Genomic DNA, 14910 nt, shown 5'->3' with positions numbered 1-14910 from the left:
GGAAAACTTAACTCAGGAAGCATCCTTGAATACTGGAACTCAGATAGTGTCTTTGAATGCTCGAATTCAGGAAATGTCTTTGACTACTCGAACTCAGATTGTCTTTGAATACTCGAACTCAGGAGATAATGGATTCCATAGCTGACAGACTCCGTAGAATCTTGAAACTTAGATGTAGACTCGTATATACACTGAACTTGAATGCAGACTCAGATGCATGGAACATAGATGTAGACTTGTAGATACACTGAACTTTAATGCAGACTCAGATGCATGGAACATAGATGTAGACTTGTAGATACACTGAACTTGAATGCAGACTCAGATGCATGGAACATAGATGACTTGTAGATACACTGAACTTGAATGCAGACTCAGATGCATGGAACATAGATGACTTGTAGATACACTGAACTTGAATGCAGACTCAGATGCATGGAACATAGATGACTTGTAGATACACTGAACTTGAATGCAGACTCAGATGCATGGAACATAGATGACTTGTAGATACACTGAACTTGAATGCAGACTCATAGATGCATGGATACCGTAGACACTGGAATCATCTCGAGAGAAGAAACATGGAATCACTCACCGATGATCTTTGGAACCAGTGTCAGATCACCAAACTAAACCCAGAACATAACATCAAGTCACATTAATACCCGGCCGTTAGTGCATGTGAGGGAACTGAATATAAAGGCTGGTGATGAGGTAATGATGAGGAGATGGGATTCAGCTGCGGTGATGAGGGAAGTGAGTGCAGGTGTGGATCCAGGGGGATGCTGGGAAATGTAGTACGTGACAGGGCCAGGGAAAACCAGGAAAACCGTGACAGTAGTCACATTCACATCCAGACTCAAAACACATCTGTTTAGCTATGCATTTAATGAATGAGCACTGTGCCGCTGTTCGTCCGACTGTTTGTACTGTATTTTATTTTTCTAAACTGTTTTAATTATTTCTTTTATTATTTTAATTTCTTCTATGTAAAGCACTTTGAATTGCCATTGTGTATGAAATGTGCTATATAAATAAACTTGCCTTGCCTTGCCTATAAGTAAATAACTAAGAGGATAAACCTGACCAAATCCTCTTGAAGAAAAAAAAAAAAAAAAACTGAAACACCTGATTTAAGGAACAGGGATTATTGTAAAGAGTTCTTATAAATATGCAGAATGGATCACCAAACCCTAGATTTTTGAGAGATAGAAAAATTAACTAGAATAAAAAGAGAATAAAACTGTCATCATTAACCAACTCACTATAGTCTAATAAATCTAAAACAATTTGGGTATTGTTTGCTATATGTCTCTTTGGCATTAATCCTGATTGAGTCTGATGAATAACTGAACTCAGAACACACTTGAGTCTTTTGACCAAAGCACAGGCTAATATCAGATAATCATTATCAGAAGACTAACAGAGGGAGAAACGAGGAAGCATTAACACTCAAGATCTTCAGGATAACTCGTGTAATAATGTTGGAGGAGGCTGGAGCTAAACTCTGGGACTGTGACCCTCCAGGATCAGATTACTCACTGTTAGAGCGCCACCCTGTGGCTGAATAACGCAAGGACAATAAACCTCTGACAGAAGTGTTCCTGGACTAGAATCTGAAACTTAAAATTCTTATCTCATTAATATATATATGAATAAAATAAGAATTTTGAATAATTGAAATGTTTGTACTATATATGCCTTTTCTATTCATTCATCAGAGTTAAAGAAGGAAGCGCATCTTCCGAATGCCATTTCATTTCTGGTTTCTAAATAGAGGCGTGACACAAATGAGCTCTTGTCTTTAACGTGTTGCTTTCGGTTTTGATTGCAGTGCTGGAGTTGAAATGGCGTCGAGTTCAGGTAAGAATCAAATTAAGGCACAAACATAGCCTATGAAGGAATGTTTCCTCAATGTTTTGTGCAGTGATTATGAAATATTAGCCAACAATAGACAATGGTTTACTTCGTTTAGTTATTTCACGCTCTTATAAGTATGTTTAAATGTGGCATTCATTGAACACCAGGAAGAAGAATACCACATCTCACATACATTTTTACCCATCACTTGTTTTATCTAAGCGTATGTATAGTTTTGCATTTTTAAATTCGAATTAACAACCAAAGCTAGACATTTACATTTAAGCTTAAAGTGACGCAAACGTATAGCGACACAAACTTATTAATCGATTATATCTTTCTTATACTGTCTATGGATTATATTAGCATTAGCGATAATAATGAGCGCTATTAAATGTGAAGCAAAAGACCGCGGACTTCAGACACTTCTCAGAATAGTTCAGATTCAGAAGAGAAAAACAGACGTATTGTTCTCTGCCTGGTGGCTTAAGCCCCTGATTATTGTTAAAAGCCCCTGATCTTTTTGAAGATTGACTTATGTATAATGTTATGGTCTGTTTACAGTATATGTTGAATAAAGAATAAGGGTAATATATATATATATATATATATATATATATATATATATATATATATATATATATATATATATATATATATATATATTAAACCACAGGAAACATGGTTGAATGTATGTACAAATGGCGTGTATAGTGGTTTGTTTGTGAAGATGAGATGACTCTATCATTTAATTGGTGACATAATAATACATTTTTGTATGATTGTGTTAAGTGTGTAATTGTTGATTGATTAAAGACCTCTGTGTGTGTGTGTGTGTGTGTGTGTGTGTGTGATTTTTTTTTTCAGCAGCAGGTAGAAGAAGTCCAAACTATGATCTTCCTAACAGTAAGTGAATTAAATCACTGGCAGTGATATTAAGATGTGTCAACTTGAAACATTTATGTGTTTCTTTAATGAAACATTATGGATAAAGGCCCGTTCACACCAAGGACGATAACTATAAAGATAACGATAAAGATATATAGTTCTAAAAAAAATTCTCAATATTAAAGAATAGCAGAGATCACTACACAACTATAACGATAATGGCACAGAGAAACGATGTCGCTGGAATCATTTTCAGAATAATTGGTAACGCTTTAGATTACAGCCTGGAAAGTACTGCGTAATTCAAATGAAAGTACAGTGTAACTTTCGGTAATTATAGTGTAGCCTACCTATAAAGTACTTACATGTAAGTATAGGGGAATAATATATAAAGTCTTGGGAATAAAGGTGTAACAACCAGGAAAGTACTGCGTAATTAAAACGAAATTACAGTGTAACTTTCGGTAATTACAGTGTACCTATAAAGTACGTACGTGTAAGTATAGGGGAATAATATGTAAAGTTTTGGGAATAAAGAGGTAACAACCAGAAAAATAACAAATTATTTAGACTGTAAATATTTCATGTAGTTACAGGGTAAGTATGACATTGCGGGCTGTAAATTAAAGTGGTGCTTCTTACCCTCTTGTTTCATGTAGTTACAGGGTATGTACAATAAAAACACATGTACACACACAATCTGACATCACTCGGAAAACCTTTATTTGAAAAACAACTTATTTCAAAACAGATTTACAACATATTACACTTCTTATTCTTGATTATTTTTTAAAAATCAACTTTTCATTTCAAATACTAAAGTCCTGACAGAAAGTAGCATGTTTTGTCCTTTTTTGTTTCTCTTGCATGGCTTCCTCCTCCTCTTGGTCCTCCTCTTTTTCTATCGTTCCACTGATTATTAGCCTAATCTTAAGGAGTCTTTTTCTATTCTGTATTATGTATTAAAAGAAAATACAGTACACCCAGAAATGTTCTCATAATTTACTCATCTTTTCGCTACCGACCAACTGTCACCAGCGAGTGCATGAGAGTCGGCTTCATAGGGTCGGCTTGAATGGCTTCGCGTTTGGTGAAGCCAGAGCCCGTCTACGGAGAGCCTGCCCACTCCCTATTAAGCCCTATTGTACCGAATTTTGGTTGTAGTTCCACCAGAGTTCCACTGGGGGCGATCGCCATGAGGGCAAAATGAATGGGAGTCAATGGGGCTAGACAGCTAAATGTGTCTCTTTCACCCGATTGCCATTGAGAAATCTCAGATCTGATTGTAGATTTTGCAAGTTCAACATGGGTTATAGATCGAAAGTTGAATGAACGAGTAGTTATGTCCTTTCGATTTCTTACAGGTTGAGTTGTTGTTGCCCATAACACGCTAGCATTCTGCTAATGACGTCATTGACATTTTGAAAGACTTTTTAAAGCAAATAAGTGACTCTAAAAAATCTAACACCCAGCAATGTGTAATTTCTTTGCATCTCCTTTCGAATACAACATTCAAATTACTAGACAAAAAATTATATCCTGAGAAAAGTGGATTTTGAGGGGTATACCGCCATTGACCTCCATTCATTCTGCACTCGTCCTGTGAGCGCCCTCATATGGAATCAGAGAGGAACTGCAACCAGTTCAGAAGCCGGAAGTGTACTGAGAGTGAAACTTCTCGCCATATTAGACATTCTCTGGTGAAGCTTTAAGCGTTCATTGCATTCTCGCGGGAGTTTGATGTGAAACTCGCACGAGAACTGGTGTCTCTGTTCTTCTGCATGGTTTGTTTTTCATTATTATTATCTATTATTGTTTGTATTTTGTTGTGAGCAATAATAAAAATAAAAATAAAATAATAATAATTCGACATTCGGTTTTTCGGTGCGCTTACGTCACGCTTTAAGCCTCTGATATACTCCAGTTTGGACGCGTACGCAGTGTTGCCAGATGTACGATAATTATCGTATTTGTACGATAATTTTGACCTCTGTACGATGTACGATCAATAATGGAAAAAATCCTATAATGTACGATAATTTTAGAACTGTGTGACACTTCAAATGATGGTCGTTGTAATCATAGGACTTCTCATTGATCTAGCTGTGGATTCTACGTCTACCAGGGGAAGAACATGTAGAGAGAGGGAGCGAGAGACCTTGCGTGTGTGTGCTAGTGTGCCTCACGAAGTGCATGTAAGGACCCAACCAATCATTCCTCAACAGCTGCGCACAGCTCGGACGCGGACTACTTGTATTTATACTTTCTCTCAACCCTCTCATGAACGCGCAGGTGACAGTTGGTCGGAAGCGATAGTCTACAGTTTAAAATGTTAAAATATTTGGTATTTTTCTTACAAACGCTTATCGTTTCACTTCAGAAGACATTGATTCATCCATTGGGGTCGTATGGATTACTGTAGTTATTGTTGTGTGCTGTTGTCAACTTTTAGGAACACATGAGCTTGCATTATATGCATTCACAGAGATTATTTATTTTTCTAAAAACTTTTGTTTGTGTTAATCTGAAGAAGGTAATTCATATACATCTCGGATGACATGAAGGTAAAAGATGAGTAAATAGTGAGGACATTTCTGTACTGTATTTTCTTTTAACACATAATACAAAATAGCAAGAGACATGTCATGGGATTCCTTCTTAAGATTCATCAGTGGAAAGAAAGAAAAAGAAGAAGAGGAACAAGAGGAGGAGGAAACCAAGCAAGAGAAACAAAGTGCTGTAAATCCGTTTTGAAATAAGTTGTTTTTCAAATAAAGTTTTCCGAGTGATATCAGATTGTGTGTGTACATGTGTTTTTATTGTACTTACCCTGTAACTACATGAAACAAGAGGGTAAGAAGCACCACTTTAATTTATAGCCCGCAATGTCATACTTACCCCGTAACTACATGAAACAAGAGGCAGGGCTTAAAGTATTTCCGGCATGAGGGCAGGTCCGGCCTCCGGCGCATGCAAAATTTATTTATCAGGCTCCAAATTACAGTCGGAGGCACTATCGGCGCGGACGCGCTTGAAAAAAATGAGCGCGTCGCTTCCATTATGAGCACGCATACCGCGCGGCTACATTTGAAATAACGAACTTGAGCGCGCAAAAGACGCGATATGTGAACAGGCCCTAATCTGACTTGAATAACACACCGGTCCTCTTCAACCTACCACCTTGATTCGAGAGTCAGCGCGCACAGCTGTCACAGCCAATGGGAGCATGATATTAGGTTGTCTTAGCCAATTGCTAGAGAGGAGGGTGGGTCTTGTGCAGGAAGTGAACCAGTTCGCAGTTAGCTTCAGAGCTGCCAACTCTCACGCATTCACCGTGAGACACACGCAATTGACACTTTTCACACGCTCTCACGACACATCTATTTTCTCACGCACAGAAAAATCGCGAAGCAAAGAGGACACGGAGACCGACAGACTAGACAGAGCAGGTTAGTTATGATGTAAAAAAAACTCAGCTCTCAGATTTTGTCACTTTTATTACGAAATTCAAACAGTAAATTTGTTCAAACAAAAAACTGTTTTGGCGCTTGTAAATGTGACGCGACCACTGATCTATATAGAATGACATTATATAGATCAGTGGACACGACAGATTCCTATAGCGGCAGGTGAACCTATCATCTCTAGCTAGTAAATAAACACGAATGAACAATGTTGAAAGATACCGTAAAATTACCGAAATGTATATTCCTTCATACATAATATCGACCAATCAATGAAACAAAGGGGTCAATAAAACAGCTGGAGAACAATTATGTCACATAACATTTACCTCAGGAAAGCCATTTGATGACCCTAATATAGGCTATAGCACGTTAGTTGGTTAGAAAAAAAGAGCTATAGAGAGTATTTTGCTAAATATGTGTTCTATATTACATATTTATTATGTTTTTACTTTTATCATTAAATAAAGTTATTATAATTAAAAAACGCATTATATATCTCTCTGTATGTTTACAGCATTAGGTGAGTTGTTTTTTTTCTTAAGAAAAATTAATGCCTATCTTGTGTAGCCTACCAAATATTTATTTAAATGAGTCAATATTAAATCAAATCACAATAATTGAATTGAATTGAAAACCAGAAATTGTACCATGTAGCCTAGGCTAAACATTGTAACATGTTGTCACTAAGCCTAATAAAATTCAGTTTAGTTACTAAAATGTTTTGACAATCACAATACACTTATTGTGATGCAATAATTTTTTTACAGCCCGCAATGTCATACTTACCCTGTAACTACATGGAACAAAAGTATATTTTCCCAGCATTTAAAAAAAAAAGTTGCAATAGTTTTACTTGCCTTGAAACTTAATCAGTGCACCTTTGCAATAATAACAAATTAGCCTACTTTATAAATGCACTGATATGTACCCCATAATTAAAAAAAAACTCTTTATGTATTTTTATACACTATTATTACAAAAAGGTGCAGTGTATGTACTCGCTAAATTGCTCCCAAAAGTAAGATTCTAAAATACTTAGTCTAAATAATTTGCCTAAATAATTTGTTATTTTCCTGGTTGTTACCCCTTTATTCCCAAAACTTTACATATTATTCCCCTATACTTATACGTACGCACTTTATAGGTACACTGTAATTATTGAAAGTTACACTGTAATTTCGTTTTAATTACGCAGTATTTTTCTGGTTGTTACACCTTTATTCCCAAGACTTTATATATTATTCCCCTATACTTACATGTAAGTACTTTATAGGTAAACTGTAATTACCGAAAGTTACACTGTACTTTCATTTGAATTACGCAGTACTTTCCGGGCTGTAATCTAAAGCGTTACCGAATAATTTTATCCAGCTGATGAACAATAAAAACATTGACAGCCAATCAGAATCCATCCTGCTGTCGAGTTTAGCTTTGAACACATGCTTAGAATAAACAGAACAATATCGGACGCTAATATAGTTATCTTTATAGATATAGCAATTTCCAAAACGGATAACCAAATGTAATGAATTCTTTTTACATAAGTGATTTATCTTAGATTATAACCACCACTATGTTCAAAGTGTGTGTGTGTGTGTGTGTGTGTGTGTGTGTGTGTGTGTGTGTTGGGTAGGTTTAGGGGTCGGGTTAGTGTGTTTGTGTGTGTGTGTGTGTGTGTGTGTGTGTGATAGATTAGCAATTTGTGAACAGAGAGATAGAGTACAACGGAGACGAAACAGTCAATAGCTGTGCTTCCATTATAGATTTGCGCAAAACTTTTGCCATTTTTTCTAAATGTCGATAAAAAATGATTGTGAAATGACAGCGTTTCCATTAACCGATGTTATGCGACTAAAACGTCATTTTTTCCTCTCGCAATAAATCATTCCAAAAATCATGGCAACAGACTTTGGTAGGTTTATATATATCCCAGCCACAGCACTGACCATTATTATTAATTAAAGGAGATGTATGTGTTATCCAATCATTAATGGCAAGGAAATACTCGTATACTGTGAGCTGCTCATATGAGGAGTTTCTGGGTGTTTCTCCCTCATATCTGCTTCAGGGTCTTGATTGTGGCATTTATTTGAGGTTTAGAATCAATTATTCCTGTAATTTTTTTGTCTTTTATGAATTTAACAAAGAACTCTGTCTCGTATTCTGTCCATACGGTGTCATTATGTCAGGTGACCTGTAAATGCGCAAAAACTGTTTCCATTGCAGTTTTGCGAAATATTTCTTTTTCGAATTGCATAAATGGGAGTTTTCGCGAAATTGACATGTTTCCATTGGCCGTATTTTCAATTTCGCAATTTCAATTTGCGCAATTTGAAGGGTAATGGAAACGCGGCTAATTACTGTATAGCATCAGATTGATCAGAGGCCGTGTTTATAGCTGGTATTAACATGCATTTTGGAAGAGCTGATCACAACAATTTATGTATTAATAATATTCTATCATCATCTCAATCTGGTTTTAGGTCTAATCATTCCACAACTACTGCATTACTTAAAGCTCCCGTTCTTCGTGATCCCATCTTTCAAACTTTAGTTAGTGTGTAATGTTGTTGTTAGAGTATAAATAATATCTGTAAAATTATAAAGCTCAAAGTTCAATGCCAAGCGAGATATTTTATTTAACAGAAGTTGACTACATCGAACGGCCAGTTTGGACTACATGCCTCTACTTCCTTCTTTAATGACGTCACTAGAACAGTTTTTCGACTAACCTCCGCCCACAGGAACACAGGCGTATTGATGGCGAAATGTCAACAGACGTGGTTGATGTTTATCTATAATCGGATACCCCAAAAGTTTAATTCGAAGTTGTTAGTTTGCTCTGTCCATTTCACCACGGACTGTTTTTCTAACCTGGATTAATATCAAGCAGACTTCTCTCAGCGTTTCATACTGACGAAGGGGACTATTTCAACTATATTCCAGCAAGCGGTAAGTAGTGATTTGTAGTGATCTGGACACTTGCCAAAACTCGTTATGAAATCAATGACGCTGTTACACTGCACAACGAAGCTCTTACTGTATTTATATGCCTCATGTTTGCATTGGTGAAATCATTAGTGAGTGCAGAAACTGCGTTGCAATGATAAGATCTTTCACGCGATCAACAGACTGTCATCTGCTCAGTGCTCATCACTGCAACCTTTTATGTGATGGGAATAGATCTAAATACTTAAAAAACGTCTCATGATTCGTTAATCCCGATAGCTGTAATAGTAAAAACGTATAATAGCAGTAATAGTAAAAGTTTTCCAGATAGTTCCACATGTAATGCCAGATATTTCATATGCAAGCATGTCAGCCAATCACAGCAGAGGGCGTTTACTCTGAAGTCTCTCAGCAGACACGCCCCTTCAAACAGAGTGTTCAAATCATAGGATGAAATCAGGCTAGGAAAAATGCCTTTTATTTCTAAATTATAGTAACTTTTGATTTAAAAAACATACTAACACTATAAGGGCACCCCAGGAAACATTATAAAATAATAAAACTAGAAAAAAAAGTTTGTTGAGACAAACTTTAAGTTGGCTTGAGAAAGCCGGACCAGAGAGTTTGAAGTAGTTTAAAGTAGGTTGATGTTTAAAGTAGGTTAAAGTTTGATAGATAGATAGTTCGAAAGAAAGAAAGAAAGAAAGAAAGAAAGAAAGAAAGAAAGAAAGAAAGAAAGAAAGAAAGAAAGAAAGATTAGTTAGAAAGAAAAAGAAAAAAGATTAGTAAGAAAGAAAGATTAGTTAGAAAGAAAAAGAAAAACAGATTAGTTAGAAAGAAAAAGAAAGGTTAGTTGGAAAGAGAGAAAGATAGATTAGTTAGAAAGAAAGATTAGTTAGAAAGAAAGAATGATTAGTTAGAAAGATTAGTTAGACAGATTAGTTAGAAATAAAGAAAAAGAAAGAAAGAAAGATTAGTTAGAAAGAAAGAAAGATGGATTGGTTAATTAGAAAGAAAGATAGATGGATTAGGTAAAAAGAAAGAAAGACTGATTAGTTAGAATGAAAGAAAGACATTAGTTCGAAAGAAAGATAGATTAGTAAGAGAGAAAGAAAAAAAGAAAGGTTAGAAAGAAAGACAGATTAGTTAGAATGAAAGAAAGACAGATTAGTTAGAAAGAAAGATGTATTAGTTAGAAAGAAAGAAAGAAAGAAAGAAAGATGGATTAGTTAAAAAGAAAGATAGATTAGTTAGAAAGAAAGAAAGAAAGAAAGAAAGAAAGAAAGATAGAAAGATGGATTGGTTAGTTAGAAAGAATGAAAGATGGATTAGTTAGAAAGAAAGAAATATGGATTAGTTAGAAAGAAAGAAAGAAAGACTGATTAGTTAGAATGAAAGAAAGACATTAGTTAGAAAGAAAGATAGATTAGTAAGAGAGAAAGAAAAAAGAAAGAAAGGTTAGAAAGAAAGATAGAGTAGTTAGAATGAAAAAAGATAGATTGGTTAGAAAGAAAGATGTATTACTTAGAAAGAAAGAAAGAAAGAAAGAAAGAAAGAAAGAAAGAAAGAAAGAAAGAAAGATGGATTAGTTAAAAAGAAAGATAGATTAGTTAGAAAGAAAGATGGATTAGTTGGAAAGAAAGAAAGAAATGTCTGATTAGTTAGAATGAAAGAAAGACATTAGTTAGAAAGATAGATTAGTAAGAGAGAAAGAAAAAAGAAAGAAAGATTAGAAAGAAAGAAAGATAGATTAGTTAGAATGAAAGAAAGATTAGTTAGAAGGAAAGATTGGTTAGTTAGAAAAAATGAAAGATGGATTAGTTAGAAATAAATAAAGATGGATTAGTTAGAAAGAAAGATGGATTAGTTGGAAAGAAAGAAAGATAGATTAGTTCAAAAGAAAGAAAGATAGATTAGTAAGAAAGAAAGAAAGATAGATAAGTTAGTTAGAAATATAGATAGATTAGTAAGAAAGAAAGAAAGATAAGTTAGTTAGAAAGATAGATAGATTAGTTAGAGAGAAAGAAAGATAGATAAGTTAGTTAGTTAGAAAGATAGATAGATTAGTCAAAGAAAGAAAGATAAGTTAGTTAGAAAGATAGATAGATTAGTAAGAAAGAAAGAAAGATAAGTTAGTTAGAAAGATAGATAGATAGGTTAGTAAGAAACAAAGATAAGTTAGTTAGAAAGATAGATAGATAGATAGATAGATAGATAGATAGATAGATTAGTAAGAAACAAAGATAAGTTAGTTAGAAAGATAGATTAGTCAGAAAGAAAGATAGATAAGTTAGTTAGAAAGATAGATAGATTAGTCAGAAAGAAAGAAGGATAAGTTAGTTAGAAATATAGATAGATTAGTAAGAAAGAAAGAAAGATAAGTTAGTTAGAAAGATAGATAGATAGATTAGTAAGAACGAAAGGTAAGTTAGTTAGAAAGATAGATAGATTAGTCATAAAGAAAGATAGATAAGTTAGTTAGTTAGAAAGATAGATAGATTAGTAAGAAAAAAAGATAAGTCAGTTAGAAAGATAGATAGGTTAGAAAGAAAGAAAGATAAGTTAGTTAGAAAGATAGATAGATAGATTAGGAAGAAAGAAAGAAAGATAAGTTAGTTAGAAAGATAGATAGATTAGTAAGAAAGAAAGATAAGTTAGTTAGAAAGATGGATAGATTAGTCAGAAAGAAAGATAGATAGATTAGTAAGAAAGAAAGATAAGTTAGAAAGATAGATAGATAGATAGATTAGTAAGAAATAAAGATAAGTTAGTTAGAAAGATAGATAGATTAGTCAGAAAGAAAGATAGATAGATTCGTAAGAAAGAAAGATAAGTTAGTTAGAAAGATAGATTAGTCAGAAAGAAAGATAGATAAGTTAGAAAGATAGATAGATTAGTAAGAAAGAAAGAAAGATAAGTTAGTTAGAAAGATAGATAGATTAGTCAGAAAGAAAGAAAGAAAGATAGATAAGTTAGTTAGTTAGAAAGATAGATTAGTAAGAAAAAAGAAAGATAAGTTAGTTAGAAAGATAGATTAGTAAGAAAGAAAGATAGATAGATAAGTTAGTTAGAAAGATAGATAGATTAGTCAGAAAGAAAGAAGGATAAGTTAGTTAGAAAGATAGATAGATTAGTAAAAAAGAAAGAAAGATAAGTTAGTTAGAAAGATAGATAGATAGATTAGTAAGAACGAAAGATAAGTTAGTTAGAAAGATAGATAGATTAGTCATAAAGAAAGATAGATAAGTTAGTTAGTTAGAAAGATAGATAGATTAGTAAGAAAAAAAGATAAGTTAGTTAGAAAGATAGATTAGTAAGAAAGAAAGATAGATAGATAAGTTAGTTAGAAAGATAGATAGATTAGTCAGAAAGAAAGAAAGATAAGTTAGTTAGAAAGATAGATAGATTAGAAAGAAAGAAAGATAAGTTAGTTAGAAAGATAGATAGATTAGTAAGAAAGAAAGATAAGTTAGTTAGAAAGATAGATAAATTAGTCAGAAAAAAAGATAGATAAGTTAGTTAAAAAGATAGATAGATTAGTAAGAAAGAAAGAAAGATAAGTTAGTTAGAAAGACAGATATATAGATTAGTAAGAAAGAAAGATAGATTAGTTAGAAAGATGGATTAGTTAAAAAGAAATAAAGAAAGATAGATAAGTTAGAAAGATAGATTAGTTAAAAAGAAAGAAAGGTAAGATAGATAGATTAGTTAAAAAGAAAGAAAGATAGATAACTTAGTTAGAAAGATAGATAGATTAGTTAGAAAGAAAGATAGATAAGTAAGGTTAAAAAAAGAAAGATAGATAAGTTAGTTAGTTAGAAAGATAGATAGATTAGTAAGAAAGAAAGATAGATAAGTTAGTTAGAAAGATAGATAGATTAGTAAGAAAGAAAGATAGATAAGTTAGTTAGTTAGAAAGATAGATAGATTAGTAAGAAAGAAAGATAGATAAGTTAGTTAGTTAGAAAGATAGATAGATTAGTAAGAAAGAAAGATAGATAAGTTAGTTAGTTAGAAAGATAGATAGATTAGTAAGAAAGAAAGAAAGATAAGTTAGTTAGAAAGATAGATTAGTTAAAAAGAAAGAAAGAAAGATAGATAGGTAAGTTAGAGAGATAGATAGATAAGTTAAAAAGAAAAAGACAGATAGATAAGTTAGTTAGAAAGATAGATAGATAAATTAGTTAGAAAGATAGATAGATAGATTAGTTAGAAAGAGAAAGAAAGATAGATAAGTTAGAAAGAAAGATAGATAAGTTAGATAGATAGATAGATAGATAGATAGATAGATAGATAGATAGATAGATAGATAGATAGATAGATAGATAAGTTTATTAGGTCTTGGAATTGTAGTTTAATTAAGTCTAGGGCTTCAGAGAATTTAGATTTGAGTTTTTGGCTTTTACACTAATGGGCCACCGTAGTCTTGGCTCAATTTGAACAGTCTGCAATGTAAGTCTATGGGATTTTTATGGTTTTTAATATTAATTTTTAAGAAAACTGAAAGTCAAATCAGTCTGAAAAGATATAGCATACCGAGTCAGAACAGTCTGAACGTCTGACCTGAGTTTGGAGTTTGTAGAGTTAAACCTCTAGGAGGAGTTAGAATTGTAAATTTAGTCTCAGAAGAATAATAATAATAAGTTTAAATAGGATTTCAGTAAGTTGGCTTTCCCAAGCCAACTTAATAATCCATGCAATGGGACCTTTAAGTTTACAAATTATGTTTTTTCAGTTTCAGATAATGGCAAGCTCACAGGTGCTATTTTTCTTGATTTGACTAAAGCTTTTGATTTGGTTGATCGTTATTTGCTTTTAGATAAACTTCATGCTATTGGTTGTTCAAAAAATACAATTTTGTGGTTTAATTCATATCTGCATAACAGGAAACAATTACCCCTTTTCCACCAACAAGAACCGGGTGCTGGTTCAGAGCCAGAGCCAGAGCTGGTTCAGAGTTGGTTCGACTGACGAGCTTACTAAGAACCGGTTTGCCTTTCCACCGGCTAGAGAGCCACAACAGAGCCAGATCTTACGTCACTGTATACGTCTCATGTTGCCCAGCAACCGCTAGTGCGGTAGCGCCAAACACAAACACGCCAGGCTTGTTCGAGATGCATCGGCTTCTCGCAGATCGATCCCCGCATGACATAAAAGCACTGCGATAGCGATCTAAAAGCACAAGGAGTCGTATGCTCTCCAAACACTCCCGCAGCTCCGATCGGTCCTCGCCGCTCCGATGCATCTCGAACAAGCCATCAACAATAACGGACGTTGCAATACTTTGGACGCTCATGGGTTTGCAAAAATACATCGGAATCCAACGCGTTCGTGCAGCTCGCCGTAACTTACATAGACGGATATTATAATCGAGCTGCTATTAGCTCGACTAGCTGCTATTTAAAAATGGCGGTCACAAGTTTCTATTCGTCTTGTTGGCCACGGTAACCCCGCCCCCAGCCCCTGACGCAAGCGGTTCTTTCTTGGCTCCGTTCTAGACCCTGCAATGATTTGGTGCTATTTAAGAACCAGTTTTACTGGTTCGGAGCTGGTGCTTTGGCGGTGGAAAAACAAAGAACCGATTTGAAACTAGGCTCTGGCTCCGAACCAGCACCAGCTCTGCCTTGGTGGAAAAGGGGTAAATGTGTTGTCCTAAATGGGAATAAATCTGATTTTCTGATTCAGCAAAGAGGTGTGCCTCAAGGCTCAGTTCTGGGACCACTTCTTTTTTCTATTTATGTAA

The 14910-nt window shown here is 34.1% G+C and overlaps 1 protein-coding gene across 1 annotated transcript in view; it reads left to right on the top strand.

The window, feature by feature from the left end:
* The first annotated feature begins 1803 nt into the window (after positions 1 to 1803).
* Positions 1804 to 14910, top strand: part of LOC311295715 (uncharacterized protein) — a 59119-nt gene continuing 46012 nt past the window's right edge. Inside the window, exons 1-2 of the mRNA XM_084417202.1 lie at positions 1804 to 1866; positions 2731 to 2769. Of these exons, the coding sequence (XP_084273328.1) occupies positions 1851 to 1866; positions 2731 to 2769 (55 nt within the window). The 5' untranslated portion in view covers positions 1804 to 1850. The remainder of the gene's footprint in view (positions 1867 to 2730; positions 2770 to 14910) is intronic.

The sequence above is a fragment of the Rutilus rutilus genome (assembly GCF_951802725.1).
Source record: "Rutilus rutilus genome assembly, chromosome: 8".
Taxonomy (NCBI): Eukaryota; Metazoa; Chordata; class Actinopteri; order Cypriniformes; family Leuciscidae; genus Rutilus; species Rutilus rutilus.
Note: the sequence above shows the minus strand (reverse complement) of the source record. Positions and strands in the feature narration are given on the sequence as shown.